The following is a 27,629-nucleotide window of genomic DNA, read 5'->3' on the forward strand; positions in this document are numbered from 1 at the left end:
GGGCGCACCCGCCTTAAGTGACTGTCCAAACTTCAGGTCACACCTTCTGAACAGCTGACAGAGGGATCGATCAGCAATTTGGGAAGGTAGCAGCTCAGGAAATAATCCCTCCCTGCACCTGGCCTGTACCAGGGGGTACGTGTGAACCCTACCTGTTGATGCGGGGCTGGAAATTACGTGCTACCCTGTCACCTGCTACGCATTAGACGCATGGGCCGGCCTTCTGGGGCACACAGGGAGGAGGAAGAAAAAGAGGAACCGCAAATGCCAAAGTGGAGGAAGGATAGAAGGAAAACATAGAAAGGAAAACGGAACAAAAAACTGTCTTGAGACTGTTCTTATGTCAGTGACAGACAATGTGAAACATTCCCAAAAACACACCAGACATGTTCCCCAAGGGAGGGGAAAAAAAACAGCAAGATGATAGACAATCAGCACAGAAAGAAAAGATGCTGCAAATGCTGGGGCCCCATGGTAGCCAAGCATGAACCAGCCAAAGTGTGGTGAGCCCCCTTGGGGGAGGGAACAAGATGACTTAGTAGTTGAAGATAGTGAGCAAATGGTCCACAACGCCAAGCACATAACAAGCCTATTTAACAATTACTTTCTAAATGTAACTGAGACTTTCTACAAACAGCCCAAAATAAAAAGCATTACAGTATATGTGACAGTCACTACCAAAAGCATTCAACCAATTCAAGGTCACACCAACTTCTAGGGAATACAGGAAAATAACTAACCCTTTTAAAAACAAAAATTCTCATAGCGTTCATAACATTTCAAGCAAATTATTAAAAGTGTGATGTTCAGACACAGCTACTATGCTGTCATATATCGAATGCACCACTTTCATAAGGTTCTTCTTGAGACTAGAAATTGCAGGTCGTGCACAGACTGCTACTTCACATTCAAGATGCTGACTGAAAGATGGACATAATTTGATCTTGAAGCACATCAGGCATTTACTGATTTTAAGGAAGCTTTTCACACAGTTGACAGAAGAAAACTTTGGAAAATCCTGGCAGAAACTAACACTCCACAAAACACCATAAAAGCAATTCAGAACATACAGAGACAAAATGTGATTACAGTCAGTGCTGTGCAACAGCTGTTGGTCTGGAAACACCTGGCCAAGGAGTAGGACAAGAATGCTGCCTCTCACTGTTTCTCTTCAACGTAAACAAATAAAATCATCAGTGGATGAAGACAAAATCCCAGTGCAGAATCAAGATAGACAGGTAAACTAACCTAGACACATGACTGACTGCAGATGAGCATCTAATTTTTGCAAAATCTGAGGATGATCTACATAGGTCGGTTTATAACCTGCAAAAAACAATAGCAAAAATGTACAACAAGGAGATCTCCCTCATCAAAACCAAAGTTGTGGCCTTCATAGCAAAAGACCACAAGAGAAGTAAAATTTCGATAGATAACACTTTCACTGAGAAAGTGTCAACATTCAAATATCTAAAGTCCAACTTCAGCTAAATTCAAGACAATAATACGCAACACAAAATCACAAACTTAATATAAGTAACAGGACTAATAAACGGCATACTGAAACCATATCTTGTTCAGTGGTACACCAGAGCAACTATATAACACCCTGCCCAAGGCAGGCAACAAAGCTTGGACACTCCATAGATAGGACAAACAAAGACTAATGAGTGCCGCGATACACTTCATGACACAAACGGCTGGCTACATTTGGGATAGGAAAAAATGTGATGAGATCCTTAAGCATCTCAAAGTAAAACCAATTCTCAACAGAGTAAAGAACTATAGGACATCTTGGTAAGACCATGATCCTCCAAAAATTCTCAAATACCAACCCAAAGGTAGCAGAGGTGTTGTAAGACCTGCACAGAATGGACTGATACCATACCAGATCACTATATCTAATACTGGCTGGGGGTCGCAGGGGGGAGTTGGGGGGGGGGGGGGGGGGGGGAAAGAAGGAGGGGGGGAAGAAGGAGGAGGAGAAGGAGGAAGAAGAATTCCTCAAGATATGTTTCCAGGCAGACAGATAAATGCTTCCTGCTTCAGAAAGTTACTAAAACAGATGTTAATAACAACTGACTCATTTCACTATTAATTTTCTTCTCAAAAGTTTTGGGAAAGACAAATATATTTAAGAATGAGTATGCATATAAGCAAACATAAGATTCCAAGTCATTCACAATTTGGATTCCAGAAGGGCCTCCCACTGATGCCACCCGCCATTTCTCTTACCTTGCGTTAAAATATCTGAATGATAAGATTTCACCTAACTAGATTCTTTTGTGAGCTGTCTATGGTACTGAACCTTCTTTACGAGATGCTTCAAATTTATGCCTTTTATGGTGCAATGAGAAAGTGGTTCACTTCCATGGACTCTGCAGAAATTTATCCAATTGGGGGAGGGGCAAAGACTCTAAAATTGACATAAGTGTGCCCATGAAAGCAGGGTGTTCACGTGATTACCTTGCAGTGCCTGGTACACACCTTCCTGGATCCACTGATTAAGGAAGGCCGATAGCAGGAAATAAAAGCTGTCTGTGCAAAATCCAAGTTGTCTGTCTGTCAGTTGCCCGATGTGCTGTCTTCATCGCCAGGACGTCCACATCAAGTTAAAGTAGGTGTGCCGCAATGCCACTGTCCACGTTTGTTGTTGTTGTTGTTGTGTGTGTGTGTGTGTGTGTGTGTGTGTGTGTGTGTGTGTGTGTGTGTGTGTGTACAGTGATAAAAATACAGCCATGCACACTTAAAAACTGAATTATGGCTGTTAGTTTTGTTCACCTGCTTGCCAATCATAACCCCACACCACACAACTACTCATCCTAAAAATATTTTCAGATAATGGGTCCTTAGTGTTCCTTCCCGTCAATATTCCTGAGGAGATAAGATAACCTACAATCTTCCATGGAGCACAGCAGTGATCACTATTATTCGCGAAAGTTTGTTCAGTATCCGAATGTGGCATTAGCGTAGAATTATCACAAGACTGATGCAGGCAACATTCTTCTGTAAGAGTACTTTTCTTTGGTGATGCAGCAGAGCAGCACCCAGCACTAAAGACAGTGCTTCTGTAGATATTGGCTTTGCTGTATGTGCATGTGGATGGTGGTGATGGCAAATTTTTAATAACTGGAGCAATTGGGTAACCAGTCATGATGGACACACAGCAAGCCGTGAATTTACAGACCGTTATAGCGCAATTATGCTCAGAAATTTGGCAATTGAAAAAGCGGAAGATAGGAGCAACATGAGTTGCATAAATAACAGCCCTCCGAGTGTAACCAGTACAAGTGCAATGGACTCAACAGTAGTTAACATCATCTTGTTCATCCATACAGCTGCAGTTTTTCACAGACCCATCGTACCTACAAGTGAACTGTTAGTGACAATGAATGCTTAAAAACCATTACAGGCAATATTAAACAATGGAAAATCCAGGAAGGAATAATGACAACATCATGAAAGGGATATAGATTGCTACTCACCATACAGTGGATGTGCTAAGTAGTAGACAGGCATAACAAAAAACTGCTAAACAAGTGAGCTGTCACCCAACAGGCCTTCTCCTAAGAGGGACACACACACACACACACACACACACACACACACACACACACACACACACACACACAGAGAGAGAGAGAGAGAGAGAGAGAGAGAGTGTGTGTGTGTGTGTGTGTGTGTGTGTGTGTGTGTGTGTGTGTGTGTGTGTGTGTGTTTTTCCCTTCCTACTATAGAAGAAGGCCCTTTGGCAGAAAGCTCACGTGTTTAGCAGTCTTTTTGTTGTCCCTGTCTGCTGCTCAGCATCTCCACTATATGCTGAGTAGCAATCTATCCTTTTCATAATAGTGACATTACTCCTTTCTGGATTTTCCATTGCTTTGTTGCACAGCCTCTCAACATATTTCAATTTGTTTCATAAATTCACTGTAATATGATATTTTGTTTCACAGCAACTCGACATATTTGTTGTTGTTTCAGGATATCACAGAACAACAGTGCTTTGTTTCTATATACAGCAGCAGCTGCAGCAGATGAAGAAGGAGTGAGTTCCATCAGTGAGTTGTTGTGATCCCAGCTGTGCAAACAGCATGGGTTCGCATAGTTGTTTAAATAGGGCTGATGTGTTTTGCTATATTTATGGGACATGTATTGTGCTTTATCAATGCAGAAATACCACAGCCTTCATGAAAGATGCATACCATGCTCCTTTTGGCATCAAGCTTCGTGACCAGGATAGAAAAATTCACTTTGCATTTAGCGTGTCACACATTTAGAATGGCAAGAAGAGAAGCATGCACTTCGCCATACTCAAGGTGTGAAGGAAACCCTTGAATCACAGTAATGACTGTTGTTTTTGTAAAGTGGTTGTAGCTCAAGGAACAAGAAGAGAATAGTGTATCCCAATCTCCAATCTTCTATGAGATCTATGCCTCATGACCCTACTCTAACCATACCCTAACTGCCAGTACCACATCAATCAACGAGCACTGAATTGGACAGTGATAAAGATGCTGTATCACATTCAGATAGTGATGACTTTGAGAACAGTGTTAGTGCCACTTCACCAGACTATTTACACAGCCATAACTTAATGATGTGATTCATGAACTCAACTTATCAGAAATAAGTGCAGAGTTTTAGGTTCAAGACTCAATCCAAAAATTTACTTGCATCTGTAACTACTTTTGCATGGTACAGAAAGGGGAAACAGGACATTGCATCTTTCTTCTCTGAACATGAGACCACAGTTTACTGCAGCGATACATAAGGACTGATAGAGCGGCTTGGTGTGAACTACCAGGCCTCTCAGGGAAGACTTTTTATTCACTCCTTACTGCGTGTTACACCACAACAAATCTCCTTGGGTGTATTTTTATGTCCAGTCCATTCACAGATAAAATGTATTAAAGTGTCACATGTTTGCTGCAGTGCATTAATTATAAAGAACATCAGTGGCTTCCGTGTGGTTGATGATAGGCCTGTTACTGGGCTTACAAATGGGCTACACCAAACACCCTCGTTTCTTATGTGAATGGAACTGCCATGCAAGGAGGGAGCACTGGCAATGGAGAGAATGGCCACTCCAAAGACCTCTGTCTGCTGGCTCCATAAATGTCAAACATGAGCCGCTTATGGAATGCTCCAAAATATTACTCCCTCCATCGCACATTTGTGTCTGCAATGGCTAAGGATGGTAATGCCTTTAAACATATCTGCACGACATTTATAGCTGTAAGTTATGAAATACTTGCAGCTGTAGTATTTATTGGACCCCAGAGAAGAATGTTAGGTATGATCCACAATTTGATAATACTATGACCCAAGTTGAGAAACAAGTGTGGGCAAGTAGCCCAAATGTTACTGAAAATCATCATGGTTACTACACGTGTCCACAGTACAAAGAAATAGTTCAAGGACTGCTAGAAAACTTGAAAGTTCAACATGACTTTTAAACTGCATTTTCTACATTCACACATACACCATTTCTGTCTCAGAGTCTACAACACAGAACGTAGTGAACACTTTCACCAAGAATTGAAGGACATTGGAAAAAGATAATATGGAGGTTGAGCAGTTAATATGATGGCCAATTATTGCTGATATATGAAAAGACACACATCACCCCTACAGAAGGTTATGGTAAAATAGTTCAATGAAAATAATTTCTTCCTTGAGCAATTGAAACATGAATCCATCTGTTATTGGTTTATTTTCCCACTGTTTCTTGTAAATTATTAAGAGTTCCAACCAATTTGTAAGAAATAATGTGATCAGCAACACATGTACAGGGTTATTACAAATGATTGAAGCGATTTCACAGCTCTACAATAACTTTATTATTTGAGATATTTTCACAATGCTTTGCACACACATACAAAAACTCAAAAAGTTTTTTAGGCATTCACAAATGTTCGATATGTGCTCCTTTAGTGATTCGGCAGACATCAAGCCGATAATCAATTTCCTCCCACACTCGGTGCAGCATGTCCCCATCAATGAGTTCGAAAGCATGGTTGACGCGAGCTCGCAGTTCTGGCACGTTTCTTGGTAGAGGAGGTTTATGAATCTTTCACATAACCCCACAGAAAGAAATTGCATGGGGTTAAGTCGGGAGAGCGTGGAGGCCATGACATGAATTGCTGATCATGATCTCCACCACGACCGATCCATCGGTTTTCCAATCTCCTCTTTAAGAAATGCCGAACATCATGATGGAAGTGCAGTGGAGCACCATCCTGTGGCACGTTTAGCTCCCTGCTTGCTTTATTCGTCGACTTCCGCGGGCTACGCGTGAAACTTGCCCGCACGCGTTCAACCGTTCTTCACTCACTGCAGGCCGACCCATTGATTTCCCCTTACAGAGGCATCCAGAAGCTTTAAACTGCGCGTACCATTGCCGAATGGAGTTAGCAGTTGGTGGATCTTTGTTGAACTTCGTCCTGAAGTGTTGTTGCACTGTTATGACTGACTGATGTGAGTGCATTTGAAGCACGACATACGCTTTCTCGGCTCCTGTCGCCATTTTGTCTCACTGCGCTCTCGAGCGCTCTGGCGGCAGAAACCTGAAGTGCGGCTTCAGCCGAACAAAACTTTATGAGTTTTTCTATGTATCTGTAGTGTGTCATGACCATATGTCAATGAATGGAGCTACAGTGAATTTATGAAATCACTTCAATCATTTGTAATAGCCCTGTATAATTAAAATGTACATTAAAGCATGAAACATTTTCCTCATTTCTAAGAAAATGTGATGTGATGCGAGAACTGAAAGCATATTCACGTTCCGCATGCTGAATTATGACGAAAGTTTCTTTCGAATTAAAAAACATATAAACATTTTTTATAAGTTTAACGAAACAACTACTTAGTTCATTTCTCCACTTTGCTGACAACATTAAAAATTCTTTCAGTCTGTCCACACAAAGGCTAGTGCAGAAGTACAGTATGTGTCTGTGCAAACTTCTTTTGATGAATCCCAACACCCAGCTCATTTTCTGTAGCTGCAACTTCAACAAACCTGCATTCAATTTCAACTGTCAGTTTAAGAGCACAATTTCCTTGCTCCCCTCCTCATTTGTGGTGTTTTTGCCATTCAAACTTTGTTGTCAAAGCTGGGAACAATATAGGGTTTTATACACTGAAATTTTTTTAGTCTTTTTAAACTGCCATTCCAATGAAATTCTGATCCACATTATCGCAAATCTTCTCCAATTTCCAGGGCTAGAGAGGCAGAATCTACAGTTTGGACAGTAGCAGTATAGCCCCTCCATTATCACTGAATTACAGCCACAAGGGTACATTATAAACCACTAACTGATGCCATCATGTTGGATATCAAGCACAGGAGCTGATCCATTTAGATGATGGGTGCTACTAATTAGAATCTACATGTTATTCAAATACAAAGCCCAGACCAAAACGCATGTCTTTAACAAACATTACAGTTCTTGGCACATTAAATATGAATGTCTGATCACTTTCAGGAGTATGACATTCACAAATTATCCTCCAGAGGGTCTATGAACACCACACGGAATATCTATGTGTAACTTAATTGTAACTAGTTGATTTACTGAGATTATGAAAACAAACAGTAATAGATATGATCCAACAGCTAACAGATGTGTTAAGTTAATTCAAAAACTGAAATACTGCAATTATAAGAAATCCAATTCACAGACAAAAAGATTAGCAGTTTTATACAACTAACAGGAATGAAATCATAAGAACTATGTCACATCTAGGTAGCGTCTTCATAATAAATCAATGCTACACTCACAAGGGGCTCTTACAGAGTAGCACCCTCTGATTTTTTTTCATGCTTATAGAATTTGAAAATCAGTACCCAGACATATGTTTCTGAAAACAGTACAATGCAATAGTGAGGGGAAAAAAAACACCTTTGATGATCCGAAGATTTCTAAGTACTGTTTTTCTTCTTTTTTTCCTAGGAAAAACACACACACACACACACACACACACACACGCGCACACACACTCTCTCTCTCTCTCTCTCTCTCTCTCTCTCTCTCTCTCTCTCTCTCTGCTAGTTTTACAATTTTCCTCCCCTTCAGAAATATGGTCACCTCTCATAGCCCAGCTTAATTAACACACATGCACCAGAATGACAAGAACAACTCCAAAAACTAGAACAGTTTTGTGAACAGCCAGAGAAAAATGTTATGGTTGGGAAACAAGAGTCAACAACTATGGAGGTTTGCCCTTACTCCCTGTAGTATGCAAATTCTTCTTATGGTGAACTGCAGGTCTGGATTCAGAATTACGAGAATATCAAACAGTCTTTAGGTGTAACAGGAAAATTCACAATAAGCCACAAAAAAAAAAAAAAAAAAAAAAAAAAAAAAAAAAAAAAAAAAAAAAAAAACCACTATTATAAAAAAGGACTAAAAGAACACGCTGTACACTACATTACCCGATTTTTAAAATTTATTCAGATGTTCCCCAGATCTATGAGGGAGAACTTCAGAGATATAAAACAAGCCAAGCACACATTAAGAAAACAAACAGCAAGCCATGGAAACTTGAGGTCAATACTGCACAAAAGAAAAAGGTCATGATACTAGTAACTCCATTACACTTAATAGCTACTGCTTATCACTAAGGGCAGCTTAATATTTACTTACTAAAACTGGTGTTTTTTCAATAGTCACCTACATCAATAAGCACAGCATCTTTCTTACAGTATATTACTACTTGCAGTGTAACTTTACAACAAACACTGCTACTTACCATGCAAATAACAGAACTTTTCAATCCTTGAGTCTAGCCATTCGTGTAGTTAGTAGAAAGAGTGGCTAATGGTAAGTTCTTAATTTTCTTTTAGATGCCTTTGTGTCTGTGTCCTCGTGTGCATATATTCATAGGTCTCTGTATGGCTTATTTTTACCTTTTATTAACATGACAGAGCCCATATCAATATAAAATAATCCAAGGACAAATAAACTACTGGTTCTGATACATAACTACACTCTGAACCCTCAACCAAAAGACAAAATTTACATGAAAATTATTTTTGTATCTTCTACTGCGGTTTTGCAACCACAGTTCAGTTGAAAATTATTTTTACTGGGAAAAATCACCAATAACTGGGAATACGTACACAATTCCCTGTTATAAAGACATCTGTAAGCTGTGTCGATATCTGCTTTACACAATATTCCAATTGCTCGTTTCTTCCGAATAAACATTTGCCTTAGAAGATAGTTTTGGAAAACAAGAGAGAGTCAACACAGGGTCCTGGAGTCAACCTCAGGTGTCCACATTAAGTGGTGGTGTACACACACGAAAAGAAACAGTGCGCAACTATTTTTATAATATCAGTTATATTTTGCAAGTTGCGTACAATCAAATGAACATTGTACAATCGGGGTTGTGACTGTGCCTTTGTTATGACACTGACTTTGCACTCACGACAATAGTGTTTGCTTTGTCCAACCATCATGGCACAGGTTTTCCTAAATAATTTTAGGCAGATGTCATAACACTTCCATTAGCAAGGCCACAGTCCTACCCTTGCATGTTTTAAGTTTGTGTATATTTGAACTGTTTATTTTCATTTTACTGTGATGACAAAGCGTATATCATTGAGAGATGATACCTGGATGAACGCCCAATAAAATAAAAGAATAAACCACCACACAGCACAATGGGTAGTTTAACCCCATGTTTGCTCCATAATAACAAACAGATTCGTGGAATTACACATTGTGTCTCATTTAGCATATGACCATTATTGCCCACTTCTGGGGTTTGCAGGTTATTGCTTGTTAGAAAACAAATAAAACGAGGCTTTGTGAAATTAAGACTCGTTAACTGTAGATCACAAATACGACATATCACATACGAGTATCATGTTTCTTGTATACTCCTATAACACAATAATAGCCTACAATTTAAATGACAACTGGATACATAGGCAAGTTGTCATCGATGCCCTCATCGACGATAGCAAATATTTGTAGATCTTGGTTTGATTTATATTTTGAAACCAGAGTGTAAGTAAAGTAAGATACAAATTTAACAATAGTTTTCAAGTGACAATTTCAATTTACAGCAAACATTGTGAGCATGGAAAATTTCGTGTGCTACTGACAATTATTTATTGAGTGCAAGAACGAGTCAGGAAACATGTCATATATATTCTTATTTACCTCATGTGGACCATAGACCGCTGCCAGCACTTTTGTGTTGCCTTGTTCCAAATATGCACTACCATCAGGCTGACTGAAAACACCTAGCTTGCATTTAATAACTCTTAGCTCATTCGGCTTGCGGCCGTCTAAACGGTATCCTTCTTCCGACAGCAAATTCATTGTTTCCTACAATGAATATTTTTACGACTTGAAACAAAACTCTCACGAATATAGATTCAACATGTAACACATCACTGTATAACAACACATATTATGCACGACGACTGTTTTGTTTGTGGCGGATAAACTGTACCACGTGCTGTTACTTCGTCTGCACGACAGATGACTAGCGTTGAACTTATCAACAAGCTTACGCGCAAAGTTGACACTTTGGCGCAATGGCTGATGGGAGCGACCATACAGGCATTTCCTATTAATCCATAGACCCTGACGTATAGTTATGGCTCAGCTTAGGTTTGGTGGGACATGCGAATTTCAATGATATTTACAAGGCGCGCAACACTAAGGCGGCCGATTTTTTTTTTAAATTTCTGCTAGCAAAAGCATTCTTAGTGCCATGGAGGGCAGGAACTAGGGTAAACACAGCAGTAAACTTTTTGTCGACATAATGTAGTTCATGAAGTAACGGAATGCACTCATAATACAAATATACATATTTATTTTATTTTGGATTATAGCTCATACCGGTATTTCATACAATGAAACTGTAACCACAGTCTAATATAAGACTGTGCTGTAACTGTACGTGGCAAAAAATAACGTGATAGAAATAACTGGTTACTGCGAAGTAGCAGTTACTGCAATAACTGCTCATCTGGTACTAGCAGTAACTGCCACTGGTAACAGCCAGCCAACAGTGCCTCGCGCTATCTGTTTACCGAAGCTCGTACTAAGCTTCGCGTCGTCTGAGATCTAATTATAAAGGAGAGGGATAGACCAACTGGAAGGTGTTCTATACGTCATAGAAATAACTGTGGGACTGCACGCCATATGTTCATAGAACTGTGTACTACTCTTTCGTGTGCTCTCTCTCTGCCTCTAGTCACTACTTTCAGCACAACCACAAACAAAGGTGGCGTCAGAACAGTAAAGGTATTTCACTTATACGATCGTTTCCTTGAGCCACTGCGCTGTTTGACAACTTAAGCCCGGTCCACACGCAACGATCTGTCTGCGCAGACATCGGCGCAGATGTCTGTACATGCAAAAGATCGCTGCAAATGTGGTGTGTTCACACGACACAAACCCCAATCTACTACTCGCCCGCCATCTGTCGGTGTAGAAAAGAAATATCAGTGGCAAGCGACTACGCTCCCCGAAAACGTCAAAATTTAATTCAGTTATTTTGAAAAATAGAAATGGAGGAAGTTCTGTTGTGGTCTGTGTTCGCAACTTGTGTTGCAAAAAACATTCAGACCAACCGCAGGAAACAGAGAGAGCGGTCAAAATGGTGCAGACAGTGGCTGCTAAAGCGAAAGCAGTTTTGTCACGTAAATTTACTGCGAGAGTTGCAGGGCGAACCTGTTTTGTTTTACATAACCTCGTGTTCCATTTCCTCGCACATTGGCACTCCAATTTCATCTTCAATTGTACTCCTGCTTGGTCTTGGCGTTTCTTGATCACTAAGAAAGCCAAGTAGATCAAAATACCTTAACGTTGGCTGGTATACTTGATCTGCTCCTACACCAGATCTTCTAGATTTCTGAACTTTGGATAACTCTTTTCGGTAAACAGTTCGCTAACAGACTAATTTACTTGACTTGCCTTCATGAACTCATCTTTCAGGAAAGCGTAAATAGCTTCACATGTGTTGGGTATTATTTCACTCAATGCTTGTTTCGATATTGCAGATGAAAATTCCAAATCATTGTAGCTCGTTCCTGTTGCTAGGAATCTTAATGTTACTGCCAGGCGTTCATGAGGAGAAATTTCCCTTCTCATACAAGTATTTTTCTCATAATATGAGGGGTTACATGCTTTAAGAGATAATTATAAGTTTCGACATCCATCCGCAAATAATTTCGCCAGTTCGCAACGAAATTATTTTTTTATTACCGTTTCTCTGTTTGCCGAGGCGCCAACTGCCCGCAATTTTTCAATTAGAGCATTGTATGCTGCTTTTTGTCTCGGTCACTATATTCTTTACTTTTAATCTTCCACAAACATGGGTGGTTTCTGTATATTTCAATGAATTCACTTACAAACTCTCGAGAACACTGACGAGTATCAGCCATTTTAATGCCAAGTGCACACAAATACAAACACTAGACTGAGCAAACCGCGCCAGATTTGCGACGATCTCCTGTCCACACGCTCCAACTTGTCTGCGCAGATGTGGTTTGAACCGACAGATTTGAGAGGTTTCGCTCAAACCTCCAACTCCAACTTCCAGGTTTGCACACACCTCAGGTTGGTGCAAATCTTCTGTTCACACGCAACGATCTGTCTGCGCAGATGTGATGTGCGCAGACATTTGCGCAGACAGATCGTTGCGTGTGGACGGGCCTTTAGTTTGGAAGGGTAGTACCAACGGTGACCATAAGGAAGTAGTGACCATAATGAATTCGAGAGACTATGGAAATAACAGTCAGACGTCGGTATTTTCCTGTGGCAGTTATCGTATTCGCTCACAGTTGCTCTCTGGGAGTTATGGTGGATTCACACTTGCCGGAACGTCACCGTCACGTTTCCGAGCGTCGAAAGTCAGATGAATTCCTGAGCATTCACACCACACGGCACTTCAACGTCGAAAGGACATCAAGAGATTACAGCTGTTCATAAAATACTCATTAGATACTCTATTACGTTGTTCATAGTAGGTCGTCATAAAATGCCGAAATTTAGTTTATGCTGGAATTGTGTGAACAATAAATTTCGTGTGAGAGGGCGGCAAAGTGCATCATGTGAAATATAATATACTTCTCTGGTACTATTGTAAGCTCTGAGTTTTATGTGTGTAATATAATGTTCCTTGGTTGTTGTGTTCGATATGTTTTACCTGGAAGTGCAAATGTAGTTACTGGCACTAAATGTCTTTTACTTATTCAACTTTGTCGATTCTAATAGGTTAGCGATGCATTTGGAATAAATGTATCCATAATATAGTAGTGAGAAAGTACTGGAAAAGTTCCAAGTAGTGCACTTGCGTGTAGTACGAGTTATTCTTACAATGCGAACGCAACTCTTTTGCATTATTCTTCGGTATTATTCTTTACGTTAAGAAAGATCAAAGTTACCGTTAAAATGAGCGCGGTACAAATTCCGCAGATATGGGTCGCGAAAACTATGCAATGTGGAAATTTGCAGTAGAAGAGTATTTTCTTTTGGACGACCTATGGGATGTGGTGGATGGGACAATGAAATCCACGGATCATAATTATTCAAGTAAGGATAGGAAAGCAAAATCAAAGTTGATATTACTGGTTGACTCAATGATGTTCACGTTGAAAAAGTTGCGACAGCGAAAGAAGTCTGGGACAAATTGCGAAGCGTATTTGAGGATGGAGTGCAAATCCATAGGTGGGAGTTATTATTTTCTTACGTTTATTGATGATTATTCACGATATACTCATGTTTATTTTCTTAGTTCCAAAGACCAAATGAGTGACTCTTTCGAGGAACATCGTAATTTGGTCGAAAGGTAGACGGGAAAGAAGATTGTGATCATCAGTTCTGATAATGGGAGAGAGTATATTAACCAGAAATTGAATACACTTCTGGCAAAAATGGGAATCAGGCATCAAACTACTATAAAGTACAGCCCATCTCAAACTGGAGTTTCTGAGAGGGCTAATAGGACCGTTGTCGAAAAAGCAAGGACCATGACAACTGATGCTGGATTATCAGCAGATTTTTGGGCAGAGGCGGTATGAACTGCTGTGTATCTGAACAATAAATCACCTACAAAAGCATTAAGGAATAGAACCCCCTATGAAATCTGGGTAGGAAGGAAACCTGACCTAAGCAATACAAGGGTTTTGGGTGTGACGCAATGGCGCATATTCCAAAAGAGCTGAGAGGAAAATGGGACACAAAAGCTAAAAAGTATATTTTTCTAGGCTATCGTGAGAATTCAAAGGGCTACCAATTAATGATTCCATTGAATAAAAGAATAGTTACAAGCAGAGATGTAGTATTCTTTGAAAATAGAAAGGACTCTGAAAAGGCCAAGACTACTCAGTTAACAGCACCTAGTCCCAAGAGTGAAACCTTATGTGAAGAAAGAGAAATTGAAGAACAGGAAGGTGACAGTCAAAGGCAAATGGAGACTATTTATGATGACAATGAGTTTTAGGATGAACAAAATGAAGAGAACAATGAAAGGTGTTCTTGCGTACCAAAACTGAACGAATATCTGGGTTTTAAGATGTATGCAGCCCAGTCTTTTAATGATGAGCCAGCATCAGCAGAAGAAGCAATTCTCAAGAGTGGAAAGAAGCTACGAAGAGGGAATTGGAATCTTTATCTCAGAACGAAACCTTTGAACAAGTAAATACGCCAGCAGATAAGAAACCATTACAGGCAAGATGGGTATTCACTTTCTAGAGCCCCGAAAATTCATCACCGAGATATAAAGCCGACTTGTAATAAAAGGATATTCGCAAAAACAAGGGGTAGATTACAAAGAAACTTTTTCACCTGTAGTCAAGTATGCCTCATTGAAATATCTTTTAGCCATGGCAGCAAGACGAAATTTAACAATTCATCACATGGATGTAGAAACAGCATATTTAAATAAGAAATTTGAGGAGGAGATGTATGTCATTTCACCTGGAGAAGTCATGAAAACCAGATGGGAAAGGGGAAAAATTTGGCATTTACGACAAAGTATTTATGGACTTAAGGGGGGTTGTAACAGAAAATGTAAACATTTATTTAAAAAATCATTACAGCCATATTTACTAATATAGAAATCTAAAATGTTGCATGTGTAAAACAAAAGAGCTGTGTTTTGATGAAAAAATGTAATAAAATATGCAGGATTAATATTTTGCCAGAAATTTCAATTTTTAATTTTTTTTATTGTCGTTTATTATAAATAGCCATAACTCAAATTTTAATCACGCAAGTAATCAAAAATTTTATTGTAGTATCCTGGGAAGGCTATAAGACCACTGAACAACAGTTATTAAATTATGGTTCAAATTGTATCGTTAACAGAGTTTTTAATTTTGGACATCCAAAATCAACTTTTTTCTACATAGAATCATCTAAAAATCAGGAGGTGATTGCAGGCTCTCATAGTTTTTAGTTCCAGGGAGACAGCAACAAGTTGCGAACAGTTCTCGAAAATTTCATACCATTAGTGCATATACTTTTTGTGAAAAGGCTTCTAATAATCTAAAGAAAATATAAAATGGGGAAAATGAAGTTCAAAGATTTTCTTCTCATACTGCTAGATGTAATAAGTTTATCTCAATTTTAAAATCCTCCATACTGATACTCCCCATCCTCCAGGTTTCTCTTCTCTCCTCTTTGAATCTGCCTGGCCCGTATTTGCAGGTAAGACACTGATCTGTTAGCTTTCTTGACCCTGCTTTCACAATGATGTAAAATGCTTTTGTTGTAAGCACATCAGGACCTATACCAACTCTCTTCAGCATTTCAATTCTGCTATCATTTCCAATATTGTAACATAAAACTGCATCATAGACTCCTATTTTGAGTACAAGTCCACAGAATGTCCTTTTTGAATATGTAATCCAATTTAAATTATTGAGGCTTTCATTTGCACTTTGTGACTTTCTGTGAAGACACTTCCTCAATAAATCAGGGTTTGCAGGAAACCTGAATGTGGGCTTAATTGCATTCATAACAGGTTCTGGTAATGAGTGTTTATGTGAATATGTCTCATTTCTGTTGTTGAGCTTACACCAGTCGCCTTTCAGACACAAATTTTGCATTGGTGTTTGGTCAGTGGATGGTTTGTGGAAAAAAATTACCCACACAGCACGCCTCATTGCCTCTAAATTATGTGTGTTTTTCCTGATAGCTCTCCCTTAAAATAACTGAAGAGAATTAATTTCTTTCAGAGTAAGCCTGCCTTTTCCTCCTAGTGGTTTTCCATCCTCAAGCCTCTTTTGGATGTAGCCAACACATTCCAACTTTTCTTTTGTTGTATTGTACAGATTTTTATCTGTTACAGCCTTAAAAGAAGAGGAGTCCCCATCACCAAGGTATTTAGTATATCTAACACCATACTGATCCTCAGATCTGGAGAACTTCCTCACAACTGCAGCAGCCTCCATGCCCCCACTTGATCCATTATAAATTTTAGAGCATGCTACAGCATGTTTTTCTTGCCCCAGTTCCTCACTGTCTTCATTGTTGGACATTTTCTTTGTTGCACACTGGTGCCAGTATTTAGACATAATTTCTACATCTAAAACTTTATCTGAATCAATACCAGTAACAGATGCAACTCCATACAGAGATGTGTGACCCCTTTTCATCCAGGACCCATCTAAATACAACAAAGGTCAGTAACATTTGTAGGAGATTCACTATCATGAATATCTACCCCAGGACCTAATTCTTTTTGGTTTATTTCCAACAATTCCTCCATTGATTTCTTCATAGAAACTTCGGCAGTATTGCATATAGCATCAGACTTTCTTAACTTATTTTTTCATACCCTGCACAAGGTGGAGGCATGTTCAGAAAACCACACAATAAATTACATGTACAAGGCGCCTCAGAGGATATCTAACCGTAGATTGCTTTCATAAGTACCAGTGTCAGTTTTTTTTTGGAGGAGCAAAATGAAAATCCATAGCCACACGAACTACAAATTAATTAAAAATCACAAGCTATTCCTACTCTTCTTTCTTCAAAAACAATCATGCATTCCGTTTTTTTTATTGCTTTATAGCCTGGCAGAGAAGCTCTAAATCAATAAGTCTGAATCCAGTGGAATGCATATCAACGTCATTCACGCGCCTGTACAATTTTCCTATCCCAAGTTCCGATGCTGAAGCTGAGATCTTATGTTCTTCATTTGGAGCTGCTATCTCTATTTTGTTGTTGAACCGGTTTCCATGAACTCTTTGTTTCCTAAACACAGTTTTACCACCACACATTATGCATAGATCTTGACTTCCACCTAAAGGTTTGCGAATTCAACCTTCCATCTACTAATAAGTGTTAATATTGTCAAAACGTAAATAAACCACATGCAGGAAAGTTTTCATGGGAAGATACAGATGTCAACCAGAGATATAGATGTCAGCCAACGATACCGAAAGAAAATAGCCTTCACACTAACAAAAATTCCACTGAAGCAAGCAGTTTCCCAAAGAATGGAGAAGGTGGGAGTGGCCGCCAGTGCAGAGTCAATCAGTTTAACAATTTAAAGGCATTTCTAAACATTCTCCACGATAAAATTTGCACACAACATAGATTAGACTGCGTACATCAAGAAAATAATATTTTTGAAAAATTGATTTTTTGGACCAAAATCCATTACGTCCCCCCTTAAACAGAGTGGACATTGCTGGAATCGAAGTCTACATAAAACTCTAATAAATATGAATATGAAGCAATCCATGGCAGATCCCAGGATATACTATAAAAGAGGAAGAGGAAGCAATGGGTGGATGACTTCTTCATCCTGACTGCAGACAAAAGCCAAATGAGAATTTTTCAGAAACAGCTGCAAACCAAGTTTAAGGTGCATGATTTGGGAGAAGTTAAACGTTATTCATAGGAAGAATTCTAAGAAAATGTGACTCATCGACGAAAGAAGTAGCTTACAAAACGCTTGTTCGTCCGATTCTTGAGTATTGCTCATCAGTATGGGACCCTTACCAGGTTGGATTAATAGAAGAGATAGACATGATCCAGCGAAAAGCAGCGCGATTCGTCATGGGGACATTTAGTCAGCGCGAGAGCGTTACGGAGATGCTGAACAAGCTCCAGAGGCGGACACTTCAAGAAAGGCGTTACGCAATACGGAGAGGTTTATTATCGAAATTACGAGAGAGCACATTCCGGGAAGAGATGGGCAACATATTACTACCGCCCACATATATCTCGCGTAATGATCACAACAAAAAGATCCGAGAAATTAGAGCAAATACGGAGACTTACAAGCAGTCGTTCTTCCCACGCACAATTCGTGAATGGAACAGGGAAGGGGGGATCAGATAGTGGTACAATAAGTACCCTCCGCCACACACCGTAAGGTGGCTCGCGGAGTTTAGATGTAGATGTAGATGTAGATTTAGGTATGCAGATCACTAAGGATGAAGAGAGACAAGAATTGAGCATAAATCAATCATCATATACAGAAAAAATGTTAAATAAATTTGGCATGAGTGATTGTAAACCCATAACTACTTCAGTGGAAGTAGGATTGAAGTTGAATATAAATGAGACATATGTGGAATGTGATAAGAATGTTCCATATTTAGAAACAGTAGGAAGTTTGTTACATTTGTCTTAAACGTCACAACCTGACATTGTATTTGCCACCAACGCAGTGAGCAGATATTGCAGACACGCAAAGGAAAAGCACTGGAAAGCTGTGAAAAGGATATTCCGATATCTAAGATGAACTTCAAACCACGAACTAAGATACCATAGAGAAGGTAATGCAAAACTAGAAGGTTACAGCGATGCGGACTGGGGGATTGAATTGGGAGATAGCCACTCTACTACTGGTTGCTGCTTTAAATTGATGGGGGCCTTATTTCATAGTCCTGTCAAAAGCAAAATACTGTTGCATCGAGTATCGTAGAGGCCGAGTATATGGTGCTATCTTAGATTACTCAGAAAACATTGTGGCTAAGAAAATTAGCAATTGAAATAGAACCCAATTTAATCGTGGAACATATAACGATCTTCTGTAACAATAAAGGAGCCATTAACCATAGCTAAAAATGATGTCACTAGTGCTAGGACAAAACATATTGATATAAGGCACCATTTTATTCGGGACCACATAGAGCAACAGAAAATCGCCGTGGACTACCTGTGCGCAGAAAACATGTTGGCTGACCTTCTGACAAAACCCTTGAACAAAAATAAGATTAAAAAGATTGTGGGACTATTTGGTTTATCTTGTGAAGGCAAACCACAAAATATATGTTCAAAGGGCGGGGGGTTGTTGGAATTGTGTGAACAATGTATTTCGTGTGAGACGGCGGCAAAGTGCATCATGTAAAATATAATAGACCTTTCTGGTGTAATTGTACACTCTGAGTCTTATGTAATATAATGTTCCTTGGTTGTTGTGTTCGATGTATTTTACCTGGAACTGCAAATATAGTCACTGGCACTAAATGTCTTTTACTCACTATTACTTATTCAGTTGTGTCGGCTCTAATAGTTTAAAGCAGTTTACAATTATTGCTATTGCACTTCATGATGAGGAATACAGAGCAAAAACAGTCTGGATTAGAAAAATGCTAAAAAACCGAGACTATAAAGGAGAGTTCCACAGTATTTACAAGGAGCTATAAGAAGAGAAGTCGTCATTCTATAAATATTTTTTACCTGTTAAGCAAGATGCAAATGACAACTACGAAGATAAATTCAAGATTTAGGCGTCCAATATCACTTCGACAAAAGCTGATGGTTTGCCTACAGTATGTCTAGATGGGCCGTTTAGTGTACTTGAACTATGTTTACAATTCTGCTACCTGGTGTTTGTCGTTAATGTACTGTTTTAAACTTCTACGTGCCTCATCAGCTTTACTCCCGGTTTTCTTTTCGCTATACCACCGAAAAAACCGTGAGTAAAAGCACACTGAACAAGATACATATTGTTTATTTTGCCTCGTATTCCTTCAGTGTATAAAATGGAATACTTTAAGTTAGTGTTGTCTTCCAGTACATATTACGACCTTTTCGCAATAACAGTCACTGGGGAATATTTTCGTATTCGTTCACACTGAGTACTTAATGTTGACGTGACGTGTCGATGACGTACCGTTGAAGCTGTGTGTGAATATCACCACTTGAACTACAGACGAGAATCTTTGGACGTGAAGGTGACGTTCCGCAAGTGTGAATCCACGTTAATGGGCTACCATTACATGTAACCTAGAAGTTGGTAACTCCGTTCCTGACTCCAGTTAAATGTCTCAGAAGCTGGTGATACTTCCAGAGAGGGTGGTTGTTAAAGTGAACAAGTATTTTTGCACTGCTACGGAAGTAACTGTTGGCCAGAAATCACACAGCTGTGTAGTAATTTTGTAAGACTAATTTTGGGCGGTATAAGAAACTCAGGTCAGCATTAATAAAACATGTAGCAGATCTCCAACCTTCTCAGAAATGTGCTTAATAATTTCTGGAATTATTGTGAGGAAAAATGCTCACTGTATTTTATCTCATACATAGTATGGAAAGCTGTTAAGTATTGTGTAGAGAATGCAACAGATTAATATTTTTTAGAGATTTTATGGTTCCTGACTTATTTGAGTATTGGAGGTGATCTGAAACGGAAAATAGTTGATTATCTGCTCAAAGTATCCCTAATGCTTAGTTGACTTAGAAACTACTTCTACAAAGTATTAAGCACAGCACTTTTATACATGAAAATTGTACAATGGAATATTTGCATTTCTGACACATGTATGGCAAATTAAGCATTTCATACAGGCATATTTGGAATGAATATGGGTGTTTACAATAATAATCAGGTCAGAGATTTGTCAGTGGTACTTAAATAAAAGTATAGATTTACTTAAATTAAGGCCTACTAGTAGTTGTGCATACAATGTGAGCGTACTTGAATATTATGTGCTTTTTTTTCAAAGAGCTCAAGTCAGTTTATTTTCTATTACGTTAGGCAACACTGAAAAAGTTTGTGCCTAGTGCACACATTGTCATATTGATGTTTTGGTATATACGAAACTTAGCTCGTCATTTTGATTGGTCTCATTCATGAAGTAACCTGTTGTATATTTAGAAAGTTAACTGTCATGGTATTACATTGTAAAAAGAAATAAAAAAGTCAAAGCAGATAGGTGACATTGATAGATTACATATATTGGAAAGTGCACATATTATTGCCCCATATATATCACAGATCGTGTACACTGCCATTACATTTAAGTTAAAAAAGCGTCAAATCATGGAATCGACAGGTGACGTATTCCTCAGGACACGAAATTTTGTTGTTCATAAATTTCTGAAAACTTATTGCAAATTCGAATTTCTCACATCAATATAATTAGAACTGAATCTTACAATCTAGATACCCAAAGAAGAATTAGATCAACAGAGTAAAATGATATAGTAATGACATCTGAGGTGTTTAAATATGTTACACATATAATGTCAACACAACCAATCATCCACTGGAATTCTGCATACAATAATGCCAAACTTAAGAGATGCGAGGATAATATCTCTAATGGCAACCGATAACCTATATACATATCATATGAAACACCAATAACCATTCAAACTTTAATTGAAATGCATTGCACAGTTAATATGGTAGTTTATGGCATGATTCGTGACATTCCTGCCACTTGGCACTACACGCACTTATTGACAAACGGATTGATTCCACCTAGTTATTTAACTGTAACCCCATCTGCAGAATTTGGTAGCGAGAAATAACTGACAATTATTTATAGCGCTTGAAAATAACTGATATGAAAAATAACTTTAACCATGATAACTGATACACCAGAATAATCATTTCACCCGTTTCTAAATCTATACTGTAGACCAGTTAGCAAAAGAAGCTGCTATATCCAGAGCCTATTTAAAAAGGTAGTTTGAATGGGGAACATCAACTGCAAAGAAAGGTGCAAGTGGATATAAGTCCACATACCTAGCTTACCGTGGTTTCACAACGTATCTGTACACAGCAGAGCTATTTTTACGATCACAAGGATGACTTTTAATCACAGCAGCTTTCCTTCTCAGTTCCTTCGTCTACAATGCAGGTATTCATACTCCTATTGTTGCAAAACTCTGCTGTTGCGGGCATTAATCATTTCATCCTAGCCTGTCTGAAGCACCATCAAAATAGATAAGAATACTTCTCGGACTTAGAAATCTTAGTGTTCCATTCCCTACAAGTGCTTTAGTCGTCCAATAAAGAATGGTAGAGTAGTAAGATTATTTTTAGTGAGCATTTAGGTGCCATCAGTCACCAAAATCAACATTGCCCACCAATTGGAAACAAGGAACAACGTGTCTCTTCAGAAAAATGATTGCCTTTATGTTCCCTCCATTGTATGGTGTCGAGCGCTACAGTCTCATGTGTTCTTCTATTACTCTGTGTGTACTTGTGTCAATAAATTGTTTAATTCGTGACAACAGTATTCGAATATTATTCCAAATACTCACAGCTGCAGAATTCCCACGTTGGTGGCTTATGACTACTGTATGTTTCCCATGTACCTGATGAATAAGCAGCGCTGCTTCCCGCCAATACAATGGATACTGCAAAACATCAGAGGTTATTAGCACCTTTCGCCAGTTCTGACTGTGTTTCCCATGGATTCCATAGTGCAACAAACTATATGAAACCGCTTAATTCTAAACATGCTAGTCGTGCTGTTTCCACGTGGCAACATCCAATGCAGCTTTCCATGGATCTAACTGACTTACCTCTGACAAAGGAACAGTAGGAGCTGTTATCTGCATGTGCTACAGGGCCTGTGTTAGGTGCTACTGTACGAGTGCAACAACGACTTCTCACTCCTACCAACCTGACGTGTGCTTATGTGCGGTTTTTCTGGCTGCAAATTCATTGTCATCCATCGGCAGAGCTTGGCCAGCCAGACCACACCTGAAAATTTCTGGGTTAGAAATCGTGTTGGGACCGATCCAAAGGGCTCACCTGGCAATACCTCCGGAGCGACTAATTTGGCGCCATATGGACACTTTCCCAGCAAGGTTTCCGCTATACAGAGAGTGCTACCGAAACTGCCTCAGTTCCTATCAGATCAGCCACAAAATCGGTTCGCTATCATTAAATCAAGGTTCATTACTAGCAACATTTTTGATAATGCAGTGAAGTATTCCTCATTACTGTGCCCTATAGGTAAACATACTGCCACAGTCAGTGATGTTGTACTGTCACCACCTCCTTTCAACAAGTTTGAGGCAGGCGATGCAGCATTACTCCAAAGACTGTGCAAATCACCCAAGCAGCAAATTCAGCCTACTGTTTCCTCGAAACATTTAAACGGTCAGACACCCTTGCAATCAAGTCATGGCATCATTTACAAATTTTAGTGGACGCCGTACAGGGTGAGTGAAAAATGATGTTTCAACTTTGGAATGATATAGAAATTTATTGAGATAACTTACAGAATCAATGGAAGTGTCATTTTGTAGCAAACAATCTCAAATTCGATTCACGTAGTGCACCAGTACCCCTTTCCTCCACCAGGAGCGCCAATGGAGTGGACTGTTAAAATGGTTACTTTCACTGGTGCAGAACATGCTCGCTGTGTGTTTTGGTCTATGAAAGGAACTCTGCAACAACTGTTCTGCGAAAACGTTTCACCAGATACGCTACAGAACCTCCAATAAGGGCTACAATTTACTCTTGACACAATAACTTTGTTGAGATGGGTTGTTCACTGCGACATGATAAATCGCTAGGTCGTCCATGTGTTGATGATTATGTCGAACAAGTTACCGAGAGCTTTGCCCCCAGTCCACGAAAATCAACGTCACGTGAGTCTCCTGAGACCGCCAGTCCACAAAAGACTGTTAGCGAGTACTGTGTAGACGTTTACACTTCAAACCATACAGATTCACAATGGCACAGCACATTAGTGATGCAGATGAGTTTGCTTGTGGGGAATTCTGTGCGGAAATCTTGCAGTCGATAGAGTACGAGGCACACAACATTTTCCAGTGATAAGTCAACACTTCATGCAAGTGGCATAATGAACACTTGCAAAATACGAGACAGCGAAAATCCACATGCAGCCCTGGAATATGTCTGTGACACTCCCAAAGTTAATGTGTTTTGTACCCTTAGCAAACTGAAAGTGTACAGCCCTTTCTTCTTCATAGAGAAAACTGTCACTGGTATTGTGTATCTGAATATGTTTGAAAACTTTTTAATTCCACAGATCGATGAAGATGACCGAGATAGAATTGTTTGCTACGAAAAAGACAGTGCACCACTTCATTTTCTCATGGAAGTTCGAGACTTCCTCGATAATCACTTCCCAGGTCAGTGGATTGCCCGTGAAGGGCCAGTTGCGAAAAAATCGAATCTACACAGCTGTTGCACAAGTTACACCTGATTTGCTGCAATGACTATAGAAGAAATTAACTATGGCTGACGTTTGCAGCATCACAAATGGTAGTCACATCGAACCAAAATGACATTTGATGCTTTTATAGGAAACTTTGAGGTTGTTTGCTACAAAATGACACATCTACCGATTCTGTAAGTTATCTCAATAAATTTCTATATCATTCCAAAATTGTAAAGTCCTCTTTGGCTCACTCTTGTGTTAATCCCTGATAATACATTGTGGCCCATATGGAGAAGCAAACTGCCTCATCAGATTCATGTATCTTAAATATATTATGAAAGACTCAAACAAGAGGTTAAGTTATTGTTAGCAAATCGCGCTTCTGTTTTGCAAGATGGATCCCCTTGCTACACACAGCCAACAGCAGTACATGTACACAGCAGCCATATTGTTTGTCGACATGGCATGTGGCTACCGAGCAGAGCCGACTGCATCCAGTCCTACATGACATAGAACAGTGGCAGCCATCTTGGCTTTCCCTTCAGCAGGCAATGACCAAATAGGGCAGAGCATACCCAAAGATGCCCAGCACTACCACCATGGACCAATGGCTTCTGGAGACTGAAATGGATCATGCACAGTTGACAAAAACAAACTGTCTAGTGCTCACAGATCACATATGGGTGCTTGATCCAAGAGCAAATAAGCACTGCTGTGCGCAAGTGCTCTTCTCCTTGTTGACAACCATCTGCCGCTCACTGTGACACAGATCACTACATTATCGAAGTATGTGAGAAAACCTACCTGCTGAACCAAACCAGTTTGTTTACACCATCTGGCAGCTCTAACAGCCGCTACGTATGTGATTGTAATAGTAGTCAGCATATATTGCTCTACTCGGGTTCCAAAATCAGCATGATCCTGAACACCACTACTCTTCCTTATGCTGCAGATTTCTCATCTCAGCTCAATGTGGCAAATTGGTTGATTGTTACCACTTATGGATCTTCTGTATAAAACACTGACTCTGGCAAATTGCCAGACTTTCACATGGACCTTCAGGAAAGCAGATGTGAATGAACCCCTGTTAGGAGCAGACTTTCTCAGCCACTTTCCTTTGTGTCCAGATTTGTGAGATGGAGCACTCTTCTGTAGAACACTGCCTCTTAGCATTCAGGGTACAATCAGGAGACCTTCAATGAAGGCAGCTTTACTACAGACAGACACACTGAAAACTCCAATGTGCAGGCTTCAGCACCTATGCTCCTCACTTGAGTATCATCTGGTGGCAACCAACAAATTGTAGAAACACACTATACAGCAGTGCCTCTCATTACAAGAAGAAAAGTTCCTATTAGAGGAGACAATGCATGAGTCATACTACCATCAGGCAGAGGCTAATTGTCAGGTTTCTTCATTACAACCTTGGTACCGTATTCCACCAACTTTGATGCCTACCATCACAGTACTTCAACCTCACGAATATTTTTTGATGTAATGTGGACACCCTAGAAGTCAGATTAGAGAACTTTATCAACAGTTCAGGAGTTGACAATAAGTACAGATAGATCGATGAGTTACTGACTCAGGCTTTACTGGCTTTGTACCCAGTGGAAACTAAAGGCAAAGTGAGCACTTTCCACTCCTGATGGAAAGCTGTAGAAATCATTCAGCACTGTATCAAACAGCTGGAATCATCAAGGATGACAATGCCTATCCACTGTAATTATATTTCTTCTTTACCTATAGCAAACATACAGATTAGTCATAGTGCAATCAGTGGCAGTCACTCCCACTTGTGTGTGTTCAGTGCTCCCCAGTCCATAATCCACCATAGCATTAAGGGACATACAGTGCATAGGATCGAGACTACAGAGGGACCACTCATCTATTACAAGTCATGATGCCTTTCCCTTGACAAGTTACAAATCACTAAAGCCATTTTAAACCAATCGTTAACCAAGGGCATTATATTCTCTTCACCGACTCATTTGGCTTCGAAAACGATAGTACATTTGAAATGTGTGGTCACTATAGGGACTATTCCTGGTCAATATCCAGAACCAAATATCCACAGATTTTCACATTCACTATCAGGTGCTTCTGTCTTCAGCTTTATAGACTGTCAGATGGCTTACTTGGAAATACTGATGCCAACAGAGAACATAGCTGCAACTGCTTTTTTTATCCTCTACATATTATTTGAATTTTTATACATGCCAACCTGGTTGAAAAATGCAGCACAAACTTGACAAGGTTTCATCAGTTCTGCTTCATGCAAATTCCCAATTTGTTTTCCATAGTTGGACGACATGCTCATCTTTTCTTGTTCACCACCGAACGAGGTGGCGCAGTGGTTAGCATATTGGACTCACATTCAGGAGAGCAACAGTTCAAACCTACGTCCAGGCATCCTGATTTAGGTTTTATGTGATTTCCCTAAATCGCTTCAGGCAAATGCCGCGATGGTTCCTTCAAAAGGGCATGTCCGATTTCCCTCCCCATCCTTCCCTAATCCGATGGGACTGATGACGTCGCTGTTTGGTCCCCTCCCCCAAACTATCCAGTCCTGTTCACCACAAGAACCTGAAAAACACCTATAACAGGTTTTTCATACCCTGATTCGATTGGCCATGGTACTGAATAACGAGAAATGTCAATTACAACAACAGAATGTAACATTTTTGAGTTATTCTGTATCGCCAGAGAGGATCAAATCAATAGAAGAAAGGACAGAATTAATTCATCTGATGCCTAAGCCTACAACTTACAAGGAACTAATGAGATTTGTAAGCGTGGCTAACTTCAATTGGCGTCTTATTCCACGTGCTGCAGAAATGCATGCGCCTCCAACCGGCGTCCTAACAAAAACGAATCCTTAGGGGAGACGACCTGCAACATGGGTTTAGGAAATGTTATGAGTTTATGAATTTATCAAATGGTCCTTACAGATCACTCAGCTGTTGCCTATGGTCCATCTGTCTATAACTGCTGACGTTAGACATACTGCCACTGACATAGTTTTACAACAAACAGTGGATGGCATCCAACAGCCCCTTTCTTCCCAGAACTGAAGCTGTGAGGACTGGTTGTGAGTCATGCTTGGGTAGCTCAGTTGGTACAGTGCTTGCCCACGAAAGGCGAAGGTCTCGAGTTCGAGTCTCGGTCCAGCACACAGTTTTAATCTGCCAAGGAGTTTCACATCAGTGCACACTCCGCTGCAGAGTAAAAATTTCACTCTGGAAACATCCCCCAGGCTGTGGCT

General features: G+C 39.7%; 1 protein-coding gene across 1 annotated transcript in view; it reads right to left on the reverse strand.

Annotated features, from left to right (window-relative positions):
• The window catches only part of LOC126416601 (exosome complex component RRP41), a 37,640-nt gene extending 27,077 nt beyond the window's left edge, over nt 1–10,563 (reverse strand). The window contains exon 1 of the mRNA XM_050084357.1: nt 10,176–10,563. Coding sequence (XP_049940314.1) covers nt 10,176–10,337 — 162 coding nt within the window. The 5' untranslated portion in view covers nt 10,338–10,563. The remainder of the gene's footprint in view (nt 1–10,175) is intronic.
• Between the last annotated feature and the right edge of the window lie 17,066 nt (nt 10,564–27,629).

This window comes from Schistocerca serialis, chromosome 8 (assembly GCF_023864345.2).
Source record: "Schistocerca serialis cubense isolate TAMUIC-IGC-003099 chromosome 8, iqSchSeri2.2, whole genome shotgun sequence".
Classification (NCBI taxonomy): domain Eukaryota; kingdom Metazoa; phylum Arthropoda; class Insecta; order Orthoptera; family Acrididae; genus Schistocerca; species Schistocerca serialis.